The 14,841-nt window shown below is 66.9% G+C and overlaps 1 protein-coding gene across 12 annotated transcripts in view; it reads right to left on the bottom strand.

Moving 5' to 3' along the window:
- RXRA (retinoid X receptor alpha) overlaps positions 1-14,841 on the bottom strand; it is a 49,348-nt gene that overhangs the window by 21,565 nt on the left and 12,942 nt on the right. For 10 of the 12 annotated variants that reach the window (XM_082751198.1, XM_082751197.1, XM_082751189.1 and 7 more), the window contains exon 2: positions 3,948-4,213. In XM_082751198.1, the coding sequence (XP_082607324.1) occupies positions 3,948-4,157 (210 nt within the window). In that variant the 5' untranslated portion in view covers positions 4,158-4,213. Of the gene's footprint in view, positions 1-3,947; positions 4,214-6,239; positions 6,564-7,204; positions 7,283-14,841 lie in introns of those variants that run through there. The other 2 variants (XM_082751191.1, XM_082751192.1) reach the window with 2 other exon arrangements.

Below are 14,841 nucleotides of genomic sequence, written 5' to 3'. Positions count from 1 at the left end.
GGGAACGCCCCCCAACCCCATTTCCCGGGCCCGGGGACTGGCGGAACAGCAGGTGAAGCTGAGGCCTCGGAGTGGCAGGTGGTGAGCACGAGGAGCCCCTCGCGTGCTGCAGAAGGGGAAACCGGGGCCCCAAGAGGCTGGCTTGTCCACAGCTGCTCAGTGACCCCAGCCAGGCGGTCAGAGACGCAGCACCGCGGGGCTCACAGGCCGGGTAGGGACAGGGGAGGAACGGGGTGGGGGGGACAGTGCAGCTTCAGCAAGGCCCGCTCCATTCACGGTGTGCCTTTGGGGAAATCACTGTCATTCTGCCCTCGCGGTCCCCGGTGTGCGAGACGAAGGGCTGCGGCCGGATAACCCAGCGGATGCCGGGGCAGCTGCCTCAGTGCTCGGCCTCCAGGAGGAGGCGCCGCCAGCCGGTCCTGGACAAAGGGGACGCCGAGCCAGTCCCCATGAACCCACCCGCAGGGAGCCACCCAGGACACGAGAGCAGGGGGCCTGTCCCCGCACCGTGGGAGCCTGGGCAGGTCTCCATGAGGCTGGACCCACCGGGAGCACAGGGAGAGGAACCTGGGCATTTCCTCTTCCGTGCTTGCCCGCACCATGCTGGGCGGCCAGCGGGCCACCTGCCCTCCCAACCTCCTCAGTTGACCCGGGACTGGTGCCTCCCCGGGCCAACTGAGGCAGGGCTGTAGCAGGGAGGAGGCTGCCCGGGGACCCACATGGGAAGGAGCCACAGGCAGGACGGACGGTCAGTGCTGAGGCCCCCGACCACGTGCTGGAGCACCCCTGCCCTCCCAGGCCTAGGCCTCCTGCGAGCAAAGTAGTCGTCCCAGGAGACCCTGCGCGCGTGCAGACGAGGCCGGGCCGGAGACCCACTCAACACAAGCCACCCACTTCGTTTCTTTGCCTCAACTCGTACGTGGTCCCCACAGGGCCACCAGGGCAAGGCTGTTGGGGTCGGGCCCCCTCTCCATGCTGCTCCCCCTGCCCAGCTGCAAGCTGATGGGCCTTGGGTGGGTTCACAGCTCCCGGACAGAGGACAAACCGATTCCCGGGGCTCGTTCTACCTTGCGGGCGCCCCACGTACGAGGGGCTGCTCCCCTCCTGTGGCCCACCCCACCCCACCTCTGGGGAGACCCACGGCGCCAGCAGCCCCACGCTGGAGCCCGACGGCCGCGTGCTGTGGCCAGGGTGGGCCCGTCTCGCTTCCCCTTTCAGACCCTTGGCATCTATTTCAGTTCCCACCGGAGCCTCCAGGACTTACTAAAATCACCACCTGCCTCCTCCGTGCCCCACCAGGGTCTCCTGCCGCCTCACAAGGCTCCTCTCTTCCGCACCCACCACGCCCTTCCTCCGGAGCCCACGGCAGGCCCCCCTCACCAACCCACAGGGGAGGCCATCACCCACAGCCAGAACCAGGGTGGAAGGCTCAGGCCCGCCACACATGGAGAAGGTCTTCGGCCTCACAGGCCTCACGCTGCCAGCAAGGCAGGGGCAAACCCTGCAGCACGACCCACCTCAGCTGGTCGCCCCGTCCCAGAGCCTCACAGCCACAGGACCCCCCAGCACTGGCCGCCCCGCTGGCCCAAGAGGATCCCGCACCGGGGAAGCTTCACTGGGCTGGAGACGCCTGGTCGCGGGGCCGCCCACGGAGGGCCAGGTGCGGCGGGCAGGCTCTGGGACAAGCGGGGGACACTCCTGGGCTTGGCGCTGATGGAGCCCCCAGACCAGGAAGAGATGCGGGGCCGTTTGGGCACTCGGCCCAGCTCACACAGCGGGCCAAGTGGGGTGGGCTCGGGTGTTGACTGCCCCTCCCTCAGTGCCGTGGGCTCGAGCAGGCAGCCCTCGGCTGAGCGCCGGGCCTCCCCCAACAACAGCAGAGAACCTCCCTATTCTGGCAACCATGACTTCGCGGTTGTGGTTTGGGGAGGGGGTGGGGCATGCCCCCCTTTGAACTCCACCCACACACCCATGAATATGGGGAACCCCAGGTCTCCGAGACAAGCTGCTGAAACTCAGAAGCTGCGCTCGCTCCAGGAAGGAGCTGCGGGGGCGTGGGGCTGGCGGCAGGGTTCAGGGAGACAGAGGCCCACCCGGGAAGGGCAGCCAGAGAGGCCAAGCACCGCGGGGGGAAGGGGTGCGCAGACTGTGGCAAACTCCCTGTGGCCCACCCAACGGACGGACACACAGAAAGACGGCCGATCCCAGGACAGTAATGAGCATCTGGGACACGGGTTTGCCTCCTGCCCTGCCCCGGGCCTGACTCTTGCCCTGACTCCGTGTCAGCTTCATGGGGCCCGGAGCCCCTTTCCACACACAACCCGGGTTCAGCCAGCACCTGCTAAGTGCCAGGAACCTAGCTGAGCGCAGAGAATAACAGAACAGGACAGATGCGGTCCCGAAACCCCCTCGCTCCCTAGCACCGCGCCGCCCCTGCCTCCAGACAGGTGACCGGCAGCGAGGGGCAGGTGCCCCCAAGGTCTGAAGGGCGTCACCGCCACCACCGGGCTCCTGCTGTGCACTCGGGGTGTCTGGGACTGGTGGCAGGCCTGAGGCCAGCAAGGACCCCCGTGGGGCTGAGGGTCGGCAGGTGCCTGCCTCCATCATGGTCCCCAAGGGGCTAGTGCGGGCTCCAACTCCCTGTGCCCTCTCACTCCCCGCAAGGCGCTGTGCAGCCAGCAAGAGTGGGGGTGGGGTGACCTGGCCAGGCCCAGGAAGGCAGCAGAGCCTCCTGCATGCAGCACCTCAGGCCTCCTGCCTGCTCTGGGGCCCAGCTGACATGACAGCGGCCCTAGCTATTCTGCTCCCTTCCCTCGGCCACCAAGGGCCACCAAGATCGCTCTGGAAAAGCCAGCAAGATCCTGCACCAAGGCCAGCCCTAGAGAACAAGCCAGCGGGCAGGCTCAGCTCAGGATGCCCCAGGCCTCCCACGCCAGGGCCAAGGAGGGCTGCCCTGCAGGTGGCGTGGCAGGAGGGGGTTTGGGAGCCCATGGGACGCGGCGGGCACAATTAGATGTAAGGCTCTGGGCAAGGACGCCTGCACTTCAAGTGTCTCCCAGCAGGCCGTCCTGAGGCTCCGTGGAGATGGTTTAGAGACCCCCCCCACCACGGGGGCCTTCACCCACTGGGGCAAGAAGGGTGGCACGTGCACTTGGACTTGGACCGGGAATGGAGCCGCCCTACTGCAGCGAGGACCGCTCGTCCGCAGAGAGAGGAAGAGCCGGCTAGGACTCAGGCAGGTCTCCCATTCACCCAGCAGAAATCCACCGGGAAGTACACGGAGCTGGGAGAGGGGAGACCCGACTGGGCCCCGGGGCCCCTTCACAATGCAAGGACCTCCAGAAGAGCTCAGGACAGGTCTGCAGGGGTTTGGACAAGAGGCGCCCGGCACAGAGTGGGCCAGGCCTCCAGGATCCGCATCGCAAGAACCAAAGTGAGCCAGGCCCTGCCAAGCACCAGCTGATTCCTGATTCATGGACGATCCCAAAAGCCAGACTGTGGGAAGGACCACAAGCCCAGCGGAGGAGCCCAGGGCCTGGTCCGAGGGGGGAGCATCTGCACGGAGCCTGCGCGTCTCTGCCCTGGGATCGGGGCCCAGGGGTGATGAAGCCCCTGGTGTGGGCTGAGCAGAGGCTCAGCAGCGAAGGGCCAAGAAGGGGCAGAGGCTCCAGGGAAGCGGGTTCAACCCGACACACACAGAGCCCCCACCTGCAGAGCCGCGCCCCGGGAGCAGGGAGCCCGCCGACAGCAGGGGCCCACTGGAGCAGACAGCCAGCTGCAGCGAACTTGGCTGATGACCTCTGAGAGTCCAGGGCTGGGGAGTCGGCCAGAGCCGGCCTCAAACTCAGGTGGGAGCCTCCTCTCTGAGGCTCTGCTTCCCAGCGGCAAAGGGCAGGAGTGACAGCGCACCCCCAGGGTCCACAGGAAGGTCCCACCTCTGCACTTACCTGGGGGCTGCCCGTGCCGAAGCCCAGGGCAGGCGTGGTGGGCACTGACATGGAGTGGGGGCCCATGGGGGAGCTGATGACGGAGAAGGGCGGGCCCATGCCGTTGATGGGGGAGCTCAGGGTGCTGATGGGCGAGTGCAGCTGTCCCGGGGAGCCAAGAGAGGAACCGATGCCCGGGCCCAGGGAGGGGTGCAGCGAGGGGGCAGCCATGGAGCCTCGGCCCGTCGGCGAGCTGAGGGACGAGGAGTTCACCTGGGTGGAGAAGTCTGTAAGACAAGAACCCGAAGAGGGTGGTCAGAAACGCACACTGCCCGGCCTTCTCCCTGCGGAGCACAAAGGCCACAGCGAGGCCAGGCCCCGGCGCCCCCATGGGGAGTCTAACCCCACAACAAGCCTAACAGTTCATGCTGCAGATTCCTGCCCACAGGAGGCCAGAGCACAAGGAGCTGCCCCCCGACACCCACCAGCCCCGGCCGCAGGGCGCAGGCTGGGCCAGAGCAGACAGCGCAGGCTGAGCAGGGGACGGCTGCCAGCGGTGGCTCCCTGATGCCCATCCAGGCCAGGACGCCAGACAGCCGCCTGTCCACCTGGAACGTCTGCTCACCACGAGCTGCCGGCCCCTCTGCCCGTGCACCCAAGGGGAAGAACTAAAGGTGAGCCGTGACAGTAAGAGGCACGAGGCTGCTGCTCCCCGAGTGCCCACTATGTCCACAAGGTGGACCCCATGCCCGGGCCTGAGAGCCACGTGGTGAGGACGCGTCCGGCCCAGCTTACAACACACAGCTGAGGCCCCGAGTTCCCACAGCGGCCCAGGGCATAGCACATCTGCCACCAGGAGGCTGACCCCCGCTCCGAGTTCTGTGGCCTCCACACACCACCCTGCCCACGCCCACCCAGACACCCCCACGGCCACGGGCCCTCAACCCGCGAGGCCCCGGAGAGACGCCCACTTCCGATGTGCCCGGGGCCCGCTTCCGTGGGGGCCTCGTGGACAGGCCGGGGTGTGTGCCAGCCCAGAGGCTGCAGGGAGAGGCTGGGACCTCCCACACATGCTTTCATCTCAGGGATTTCAAAGCCCCAACGAGAGAGCTGATGAGGCCTCCCCAACCCGCCCCGCCCCCCCGCAGGCTCTGCAGGAAGAAGGCTCCCCCGGAGGAAGGCTCAGGCGGCGAATCCACTGCCCGCGGGCAGGCAGCACGCACCAGCACAGCAGCAGAGCCGGGGAGCCCGAGGCCGCCTCCACCCGCAGAACGCCCTGGGGCCCCTCCTCCGGCCTCAGCCTTCCCACCTGCAAACGGGCCTCACCCACAACACCCCAGGTCAGAGGGCCCCAGGTCCGGCTGCGCCCCTCAAGGCTCCGGGTACCGCTTGCCTCCCTGAACCTCGGGGCGACTGTGTTCCAACGGCCCCCCTGAGTCTTGGGGGATAGACCCCCTCATGCGGCGGGACACCACGACCAAGCGGCCCAGTTGAGATGCAGCACACGCGACTCTGGCCAAAACCCTTACCCAGGGCCGTGCGACCCTGTCCCCGGAGATGCTGGGGGTGGCCAGCCCGAAAGGTGGGGTGGTCCCGCAGAGACGCGCCGCCCCACCAGAGGCCCAGCCCCTGTGAGCATTTACCCGTTTCTGCCTCTCAGCCCCGGGCCCGCAGGACACTTCCCCTCCTCCCCATTCCGTGGGATCGGCGGCGCCGAAGCCGGCCCAGAATCCCACGGTCCAGCTGGGGGTGGAAAAGCCCCCGGCGCCCTGACTCCACTGACAGCAGCCTCAGCCGAACCAGTGGAAACGCCTCACTCACAAAATCGATTGCCCACTTCAGTGAACTTGAGAATGAAACCTGGAATCCCAGCGGACTGGGGGCCGGCAGCGCCTGTCAGCAAGGGTGGGGGTGGGCACCGCAGATCTGCCCTGTGGGTCTCAAAGCACCCGAAACACGTGTGCCTCGAGGGTCATAACTTCCCCAGAAAGCCCAGGGGGGAACAGCGGGGCTGACGACAGAGGACGGGCCGGGAGAGGTGTCTGCACACACCGGACCCAGGCCGGGCCGCCAGTCCCTGAACCACGGGGCTCCTGCGGCCCTGTCCGCCCATCCGAGACAGACACAGAGACTGAGGCACAGACCGCTGGCGTGAGACTCGCCCGAAGGCATGAGTGCAGAAATCCGCAGCTGCCCCGCACCAGGCAAGCAGGGACCCACTGTGGGTGCCTCCCCAGCCCGCAGCCAGCCCCGGATGAGGGCCCAGTGCCGGCTTCACCCCTGCCAAGCCCGGGCTTCCCTGTCTGCACACACCCGTGTTGCAGAAGCCAGCCACGGCCTGGACCAGGGCTGCCCCCTCCACGCCGTCGGATGGGCGCCTCTCTGACTTCACCGTGGATGCGAAGGGGACAAGACGGACTCTGCGAAACAGCATCAGCGGCCGGCCCCACGGGAGAGCACGGAGACCCCGCCAGGCAGCCAGGGCCCCCGGGGCTCCCAGGCCCAGAAGGGCGTCTCTGCACCCCCACGCACCTCTCTTCCTAGAAGCGGGAAGGGGACCAGGATGCCAGGGCCAAGCCCAGCAGCCACTCCTAGACTCCACCCCTGCCCAGGTGCTCCGGGGGCCCGGGGGGGCCTGAATCAGACCAGGACACCGCAGGGCTTCTCAGGGGCCGCTCGCCTCAAGGGGCGGGGTGCAGGGGTGCAGCCAGTAGCCACGGTCGCTGGGAGGAGCATCCACTGCTGCCACAGCTCCCAACTGCAGGGCCCCATCCGCCCACCGCCCACCCTGCGGGGCCCTGAGCTGCTGCTGGTTTGCTGCTCCCCCCAGGAAGGGGAGGGAGAGGCAGGAGAAAGCTTGGCCGGAAGGAAGGAGGGAGGAAGGGAGGAGAGGCCGGCTGCCAGGATGCACCCAAAGCTCCCAGCCCCGCAAGGCACTGCCTGCCCCTGGCCCAAGTCTGAGAACCAGGAGGGGGGTAGCCACCAGGGGAAGGAGCACCCACCGCCAGCTTCTGTGCCGCCCCACCCCGCCCCGGCTGGACGGCACAGGCCCAAGTGTCCAACAACTGCCCCAGTGTGAGCTTCTGGGGTGGCTGAGTCTGGTGGCTATACCAGCCCCCTCAGTGCATGCCCCCTCCGGACCCCTGCTGTCCCCAGCCACCACCAGTGCATGCCCCTTCCAGACCCCTGCCGCCCCCCTGCAACACGTGCCCCCTCCGGACCCCTGCTGTCCCCAGCCCCCCCACCCCCCTCCCTGGCTTCGGGTGTTTCCTGTTTACACAGAGCATCCGCAGCAGACACTTTCCCGGAGCCTGGGTGACAATGGGCTGGGCGTGTTTTCTGGAGTCTTCTGGAGAGAGACACTCTGGCCAGGAAGGGAACGTTACAAAGAAAAGGCAAAAAAAGCCCACACATCCTCCGCCTGCAGAGGCCCGGCCCGCCCCCCTCCACACGCGTGCAAGGCTCCTCGCGGCCAAGCCCCTTACCCGCCCCCCCCACTGAGGAGCAGAGGAGTGCTCAGGCCTTGTTCTTTAAAAGTCATACTTTGAACCTGCTCCGGCTTTGCCACTGGCTGGTCACCACACGCTTAACTGACCCCTGCTCGGCGGGGCTGCAGGACACCGGACGCAGGCTCCCTGCCCCAGGGATGCAGAGGGGCTTGCAAGGGAGGGGCAAAACCCGAACCCCAAACCTCACACCCTCCGCACCCCACACCCCTTACACTGCGCATGCATGCACGCGCACACACACGCGCATGTATGCACACACGGATGCACATGTGTGCACACATATGCACACACATATGCACACACACATATGTACGCGTACACACGTATGCACACACCCCTTGGGGACTACAAGCAATCAGTGAGACTGGGGAAGGAGGCCATGGCCTGGGAGCTCACAGGGACCTCCAGGAAGGACAGTCCCTGTCCAAACAGGGGAGGCGCAGCAGCCGCAACATGGGTGAAGAGACCTGGAAAGGCTGCCAGATTCAGTCCAGGAAGGCTACATGGAAGAAGTGGCAGGCAGAACTCTCTTTTGGCACAAAAAGCACTCAGGCCACAGAATTGCTTCTAAAATGCTAACACCCGGAGGCCGGCATCAGCCACGGGGCAGAGACGGGACGCGCTGGGGTCTGAGCCCCAGGACCTCCCTGCGCCCCAGAGCCCGAGGGTGAGGAGTTGTATTTGGTAAAGTTTCAAGTCAAGAAAGCGCTCCTGGGGGCGCCTGGGTGACTCAGTGGGTTAAGCCGCTGCCTTCGGCTCAGGTCATGATCTCAGGGTCCTGGGATCGAGTCCCACATCAGGCTCTCTGCTCGGCAGGGAGCCTGCTTCCTCCTCTCTCTCTACCTGCCTCTCTGCCTACTTGTGATCTCTGTCTGTCAAATAAATAAATAAAATCTTTAAAAAAAATTTTTTTAATTAAAAAAAAAATAAAATAAAGTGCTCCTGGTAATGGACAACGGCAGACACTGCTTCTTGGGGTGGTGAGCTCCCCATCAGAGCCACATGCAAGCAGAAACCATATCCACCACTCAGGAATGGCCCAGCAGATGGCCCCTAAGGCCCCTTTGACAGAGGGACTCTCTCCACCACCCTCCAAAATCCCTAAGCTCCGTGTGCTCCCTCCAGAACGGGGTTTTGGAGCCACCCCACAGCAGGGAGCTGGGAAACCCCACCAACGCCTTTCTGCTCCCCACAGGGTAGACAGGGGCATGTGGCAGGAAATGCCAGCCAGCCCCAGTGCGGTGGGGTTGGGGTGCACCCCGGGACTCCGCCCCCTCCGGGACAGCTCAGGGCTCCTCCAAGGCCCTACTTTGCAGAACCGACTGGGGCGGAGTCCAGGCAGGCCACGGGCTGGGGCTGCGTGTCCAGCAGAGAAAAGGACGCGGGGCCAAGTGGGGAGCTCAGAGGTGGGGGCGACAGGAGGTGCAACGGCAGGAGCGTGAGGAGGGGTCCCGAGGGCGGGCATAGGCCAGAGGCTTCGAGGGGGGCAGGAGAGCAGGTGCCCAGGAGGACGAGGGGCACAGAAGACCCCGGGACAAACAAGACTGGGTTCTGAGCACAAGCTCCCCCAGGCTCTGCAATTCTGTGTCCCCGCCTGGGGACCCGCCACCCGCCCCCTCCGAACCGAAACCCCACGCAGAGGCGCTGGCAGGCCTCAGGAGCTTCCCGGGACACCCACCTTCAGCCCCCACCTTCCGGAAGGACTGCTTCCCCTGCCGCCGCCGGGGGAGGGAGAAGTGGCCGCCTGGCAGGGACTGCGGTGGGGACCACGGCGAGCGTCTGGGTTTGGGGGAAGCTGAGGGTGGCTGGAACAGACAGAGGAGGTGGAAGGAAGCTTCGACCGGCCCTGCAGGGTGAGGGGCCTTCGGGAGCTGGGGCTGGGCCGGCCCTGTAGGCGCAGACTCCTGCCTGCCCCTGGGGCGCATGGACCCAGCACCGCGTAGCCTGTCTCTCCTCCTGCACACTGAACCTACCCGTGGCAAGAGGCTAGCGTGGTGGCCACTCTCCAGCCTGCCAACGGTGGGCTGAGACGCAGGGTTCCCGCCACCTCCCAGCCCACGGAGCACGGCACCCCGATGGCCGCCCCGCGCAGTGTCAGCTGATGGCTCAGGGGGCTGGGGCTGAGATTTCAGCTCCTCTGGGGTCCCCCTGCCCTGTCCCAAACCAGTGGTGCCAGCCCCAAACCCCAGCCCCTGCTGAGGAGGACACAGGTCAGCGGGGCCTTCCCAAGGGGTCGAGAGAAGCCTGGGGCTACCCCTGCCCTGCCCCAAGCACCAGAGGCCTCAGAGCAGGGTGTGTGTAGGGGGAGCGCACAAGCCGCCTCGGAGGCCCACCCTCTGGCAGGCTCAGCAAGCCCACGGGCCCACGGTGGCCAGGACTTGGGACCTGCCCAGCTCTACACGGAGCCCACGGTGGACCAGATCCACCCAGATCGCGGACCCGAGAGGGAGAGATGGGGCACCGCGAGCCAAGACACGTGCTCCTCCCCTGCCCACACCTGCGCACCGCGAGCATCTCCAAGGGTTTTTGGTTCCTGGGCGCCCGACAGGGACTTCACCCCCCACAGGTCCCCTGGAGACCACCAGCTGGCTTCTCTGAAGTACGGCTTCACGGCGCCGCCCCACCCAGCCCTCTGTGACGCACAGGGCGGCCAGGGGCCCGGGAGCAAAGGGCGGTCAGGCAGGGGGACACTAAAGACCCGGGGACAGACAGGACATTCTGCTAGATAAAGGACAGACACCATGACACCCCCAGCCCCAAGGCCTGTGGGGAGCTCAAGTGACCAGAGACGGTGGACCTAGCAGGCAGAGCCTCCCCCCAAAACTCAGGAAGGGCTGAGGCTTCCTGGGGACCCCAAGCGTTCATGTCTCAGGGACCCCAGGTGCGCTGGGCCAGCTCAGGCCCCTGGACTCTGATCTGCGCACCGCCTCTGGGAGCTCAGGGCCCCTGGGAACCTACTGCGCAGGAGACCTCAAGGACTTGGAAATGCCAGACCCACTCGTGGGGTCACTGATCCCCACGCATATCGGGGACAGCAGGGGCTCGGCTCCAGTCCCACACCCCAGAAGCAGCCACGCAGCTGGGCTCTCCCCCGTGGAACTCACAGCTCAGCCCCCTGCCCGCCCTTGTCCCACTGCCCCTGGAGCCACCCTGGCCCCCGATGATGGGGTCAGGGCCTGGCTCAGAGCGGGAGCACAGGAAACGGGAAACAGGACGGAGGGAGGAGTTACAAGGTGAAGGCCAAGGGGCCTGGGCCCCGACACAGGAAGGTACCCAGCCCCAAGCACGGCTGGTCAGACACCTGCCGCCCCCCAGGGGAAGAGACGGGGGGGGCATGGCACTGGTAGCCCGAATCTACAGAGCCCCATCAGGCCCCTTCCCCACGGCCCCCCACGGCCCCCCAGGGTGTGAGCGCAGGACTGGGAACACAAGATCTGGAGCCAGGAGACAGCAACCTAGAGCTCTCAGTGCTGACCGCCTTCAAACCCCCCGGCCCGAGGAGACGGCCCCTGCCATGCCCCTCATGGGCCCGGACCCGTCGAGGCCCAAAGCACCTAATGGGGAAACCACTCTGTAATAAAGCTCACGGCAGGACATTGGTGCTGATATCTGGCGAGCACTTAACGACAAATACATCTGTCCTGTCACCAGTACCACCACTGTCACCGTCACCATCACCATGACCACCATGACCACCCCTGCCGTCACCCCCAGTTGTCACCATTGTCACCGTCATCACCAGCAGCACCGTCACAATCACCACCAATCACCGTCACAATCACCGTCACAGTCGCCGTCACAATCATCGCCATCACCATCACCACCAGCACCATCACCATCACCCATCCCCTGGGCAAACCCCCGCCCTGCCACACCACACACACAACGGTCGCACAGAGTGCCTGAGGCTAAACGGGACTTGCCACAAGTAGTGAAAGGGACGGCATCTCGGGGTCGGGCTGGCCGTCCCCCGCAGGCCAGGGCTGGTGGGGGCAGTGGAAGAAGAGGGGTGACGTGGCCGACTGTCCGGGGAGGCCCTGCAGTCAGGCCCAGCGGCAGCAGGTGCAGGTGCAGCCACTGGGGGGGGAGCAGGGAGCACAGGAGAAGTGGGTGCCCAGGAGAGGGTCCTCTTGGAACAGCCAGCCAGCCCCTGGGCCTGGAAGGTGCTCCAGAAAGAGCTGAGGAGCAGCAGCACTGAAGCCTGGGGGCACGAGGGCCGGCGTTGCTGCTGGAGGTCGCACTTTGCGTCCCTGGTCCTCGTGGCCACAGCCTGTACTGCAGGCGCAGCCAGAGTCAACCAAAGGCATCTGCACCCTTTCCCCTGACTCCTGCAGCCGGCGCTGCTTTCGCCTGCTGGGCTAGCAGCACTCAGCGAGGCCTGCGGTGGGCACTCTCTGGGGTACCCTGGGGGCTGAGCTGTGCGCCCAGCCTGGGGGAGCCCTGCTCGGACCATCACGGCAGGAGAACGAATGGGAGTCTCAGAGTAGCACGTGGCCCCTAAGTCTTCGCAGCTCAGACCCACACAAGGAGAGGCACAGAGTGGGGGTGCGCGGCACACCTCGGCCCGGCCCCTGGGGGGTGGGGCGGACCCCCCCCCCCCGAGCCCTGCCTTGGCCCACCCCATCCTCACCACACCACCCTGGGCCCCTGGGTGCCGCAGAGAGAAGATCCCAGGGGCTGCTCACGGCTTCAGGGGAACGGGGGACACGGCCTAGAGTCCGGACACCTCCCTCCTGGTTCCGACCTGCACAGCACACAGACGCCCCCAAACACAGGCTCAGGAAGTGCCAACTCCCCACCTCTCCCTCTCCCTTGCAACAACAGGGCCTTCCAGAGCTCCCGGCAGGGCCGGCTTTTCCAGGAGAAGTTACGTGCCCACAAGCAGGGTGGGCACCAGCAGGCAGACCTGGCCCCAGAGGCCTAGGACTGTGGACAGGCAGTGGTCAGGACTGGTGGTGTCGGGTCAGCGGCTGTGGGACAGGCGAGTCCTATCCCGAGCGCTGAGCTGGGTTCCTGTTTGGGGGGCACTATTTCTCCATCCATCCCACAGGCAGAAACCTCAAAGGATGCTGGCCCCAGAGTTCCAGCCACACAGTCGCCCACTAGGGCCCCCGCCCCATCTTGAGACCAGTCCTTTTAGGAGAGCTCCAAGGCATCTGATTTTACAAAAGACAGGCACATCCTTCTACCCCAGAGATGACGGTGTGGGGGCAGGGCAACAAGGCTTCAGGTGGCCTCACTGATGGGGCTACGCACCCGTCCCAGGAACCCCAAGGTGAGGACGGCCCAGCCCACACCGAGGAGGGCGTCAGGAGAGTGCAGTGATTGCCAGGACCCGGCTCGGGCCCCAAACAACGCTGCGTCCCCTGCCCAGAGAGATGCTAGTTCCCAGCCCTGTGGCCAGAGAGCCCTCGACAGGCTGGCCGGGGCACCCGTGTCCCTGGGCACCACAGGCAGACTGCCCCACGCGGCTGTCCGACAGCTGGGCCACACCTCGCACTCGGTGGCCTACCACGGGCCACCTGCCAGAGAGGCCAAGCAGCAGCCACTGCGGACGTCCCTGGGCCTGCGGGAGCCAGGGGCGCGGGGGGAGGCACTGGGGCAGAAAGGGGGTAACAGTGCACAGAGGAGCCAGCAGCCACGACCAACCTGCAGTGAGGCCACCACACCGGCCACGGTCAGACGGAGCTCCCCATACCCGCGAGCCTGCCCCCTGGCACCACGGGGGCTCCGAGGCTCCCTGGAGAGACGCCCCACTGGCTCTCGCGGAGCCGAGGCGGGGCCTCCAGAGCACACCCAGCCGGCGCCGTCCCAGGAGCTCTGGGGACTCCTCCACAGGCAGGAAGAGGGCTCGGGGGGCTGAGGCTCCTCCCAAGCCGGAGCAAGAGCCAGACGGGGCCCCCCACCCCCACACAGACGCCCCGTGGCCAGGGCGTGGCCAGACACCTAGCTGCAGGTGCCACAGAACCCGGGGGCCGGCAGCCAGGCTCACCGTGGGGACGGAGTGGCGGGAGCGGGAAGCACGCTCAGCTCTCCGGGGCCAGGCAGGGGCTCCTGGGTGCCGCGGCCTCCCTCCGGGCTGTCCCCTCCGCTGGCCCCAGGCCCGGCGGGGAGCGGCCCAGCCGGCAGCCGCGGAGGAAGGTGCGTGGGAAGGGGAATTCCTGGTGAGAGCCCGCCTGCGGCCTGGCACCTGGAGGCGGGAGGGGCCCCGAGCCGGGGCTGCTTGAGCCCTTCTCTTCAGCAGAAGAGCCGGGATCGATGCAGTGTGAGCTGTGCTCCGTGGCCGGCTCCACGGCGGCCGGCCCGGGCCCTGCTCTGTCGCGGACGCCTGTGCTCTCTGCCCACTCCAGCCGGTTTTCTACTTTTCATTTGCATCCCCGCTGGCTTCTGAGACACGCTCGCCCCGACGCCCAGGGCCTAGCCTGCCACACGACACCCAGCCCCGGTGGGGGGCGGGGCCTCTGGGGGGTGGGTGCCAAGTCCGGGCCTTCTGGGATGGTTAAGGAAAGGGGATGCTCCGGGTCAAACTCTGGGTGCAGCGCGCATGGGTCTCACCCAGGGGCAACCCCAAGCCCCTCTGCCCACAGAGCACCCCCCTTTCCCGGACGTGGCACGAATGCTCGAAGCCCCCAGGACGTGGCTGCCTGGGGCCACGCAGCGGGCAGGACCAGGCCACCCCAGGAGTCCCTGGACAACAGTCTGCTCCATTCCAAAGGGCTTCCCGGAGGGCTTCCCAGGCCCCCCATCGCCACGTGCCGTGAACCCTGGCCACACAGCATCGTCCCCTGGGCAGAGGCTCACCCGCGCTGTACTGACTCGGCTGGGAGCCCTAGGCTGGGCCCAGCTGTGCACGGGGCAGCAGGCAGAGTGGTGCAGCCAGGAGACAGGGCCTCACCGGTGAGACAGACCGAGAACAGGACGTCTGCCTGCCAGAGCGGGGCTTCCCCGGGTCAGCGGCTGCAGGGGCGCCTCCCCTCCACGGGGCGGGGGCCTCTGTGGGTGCTCCCCTGCATGGCGCGGCCGCCCAGCCCCCATCCCTACCCACTGGGCCCCCCCACCCAGAGCTGCCTGGGCACACCCCTGCCCTGCCCCGCCTGAAAGCCCTGCCAGCTCCTTCCCTCTCGAGGCGAGAAACCGCCTCGCGGGGCCCCCTCTGGGGGGCCTGATGTGTGAGCCCCTCACTGCCGCGTCTCTGGCTGTGATGCCCACGGGCTGGGCTGGATCCCCTCCACAGAGCCAGCTGCTCACCAGCCACCCACTGGGGCCCTGCCGTGAGCCGGCGCCCGCCCTCCCCTGGGCTGCCAGCCTGGGCAGGGAGAGGGGAGACAGAGCCCAGGGAGCCGTGCAAGCACGGGGCCAGGCCTGGCGGAGCCTAGAGCTTCGTTCGGCTCTGTCCTCACAAACAT

Source organism: Mustela nivalis (assembly GCF_964662115.1).
Source record: "Mustela nivalis genome assembly, contig: HAP1_SCAFFOLD_2706, whole genome shotgun sequence".
NCBI lineage: Eukaryota > Metazoa > Chordata > Mammalia > Carnivora > Mustelidae > Mustela > Mustela nivalis.
This window is presented reverse-complemented; position numbering and strand designations above follow the sequence as displayed.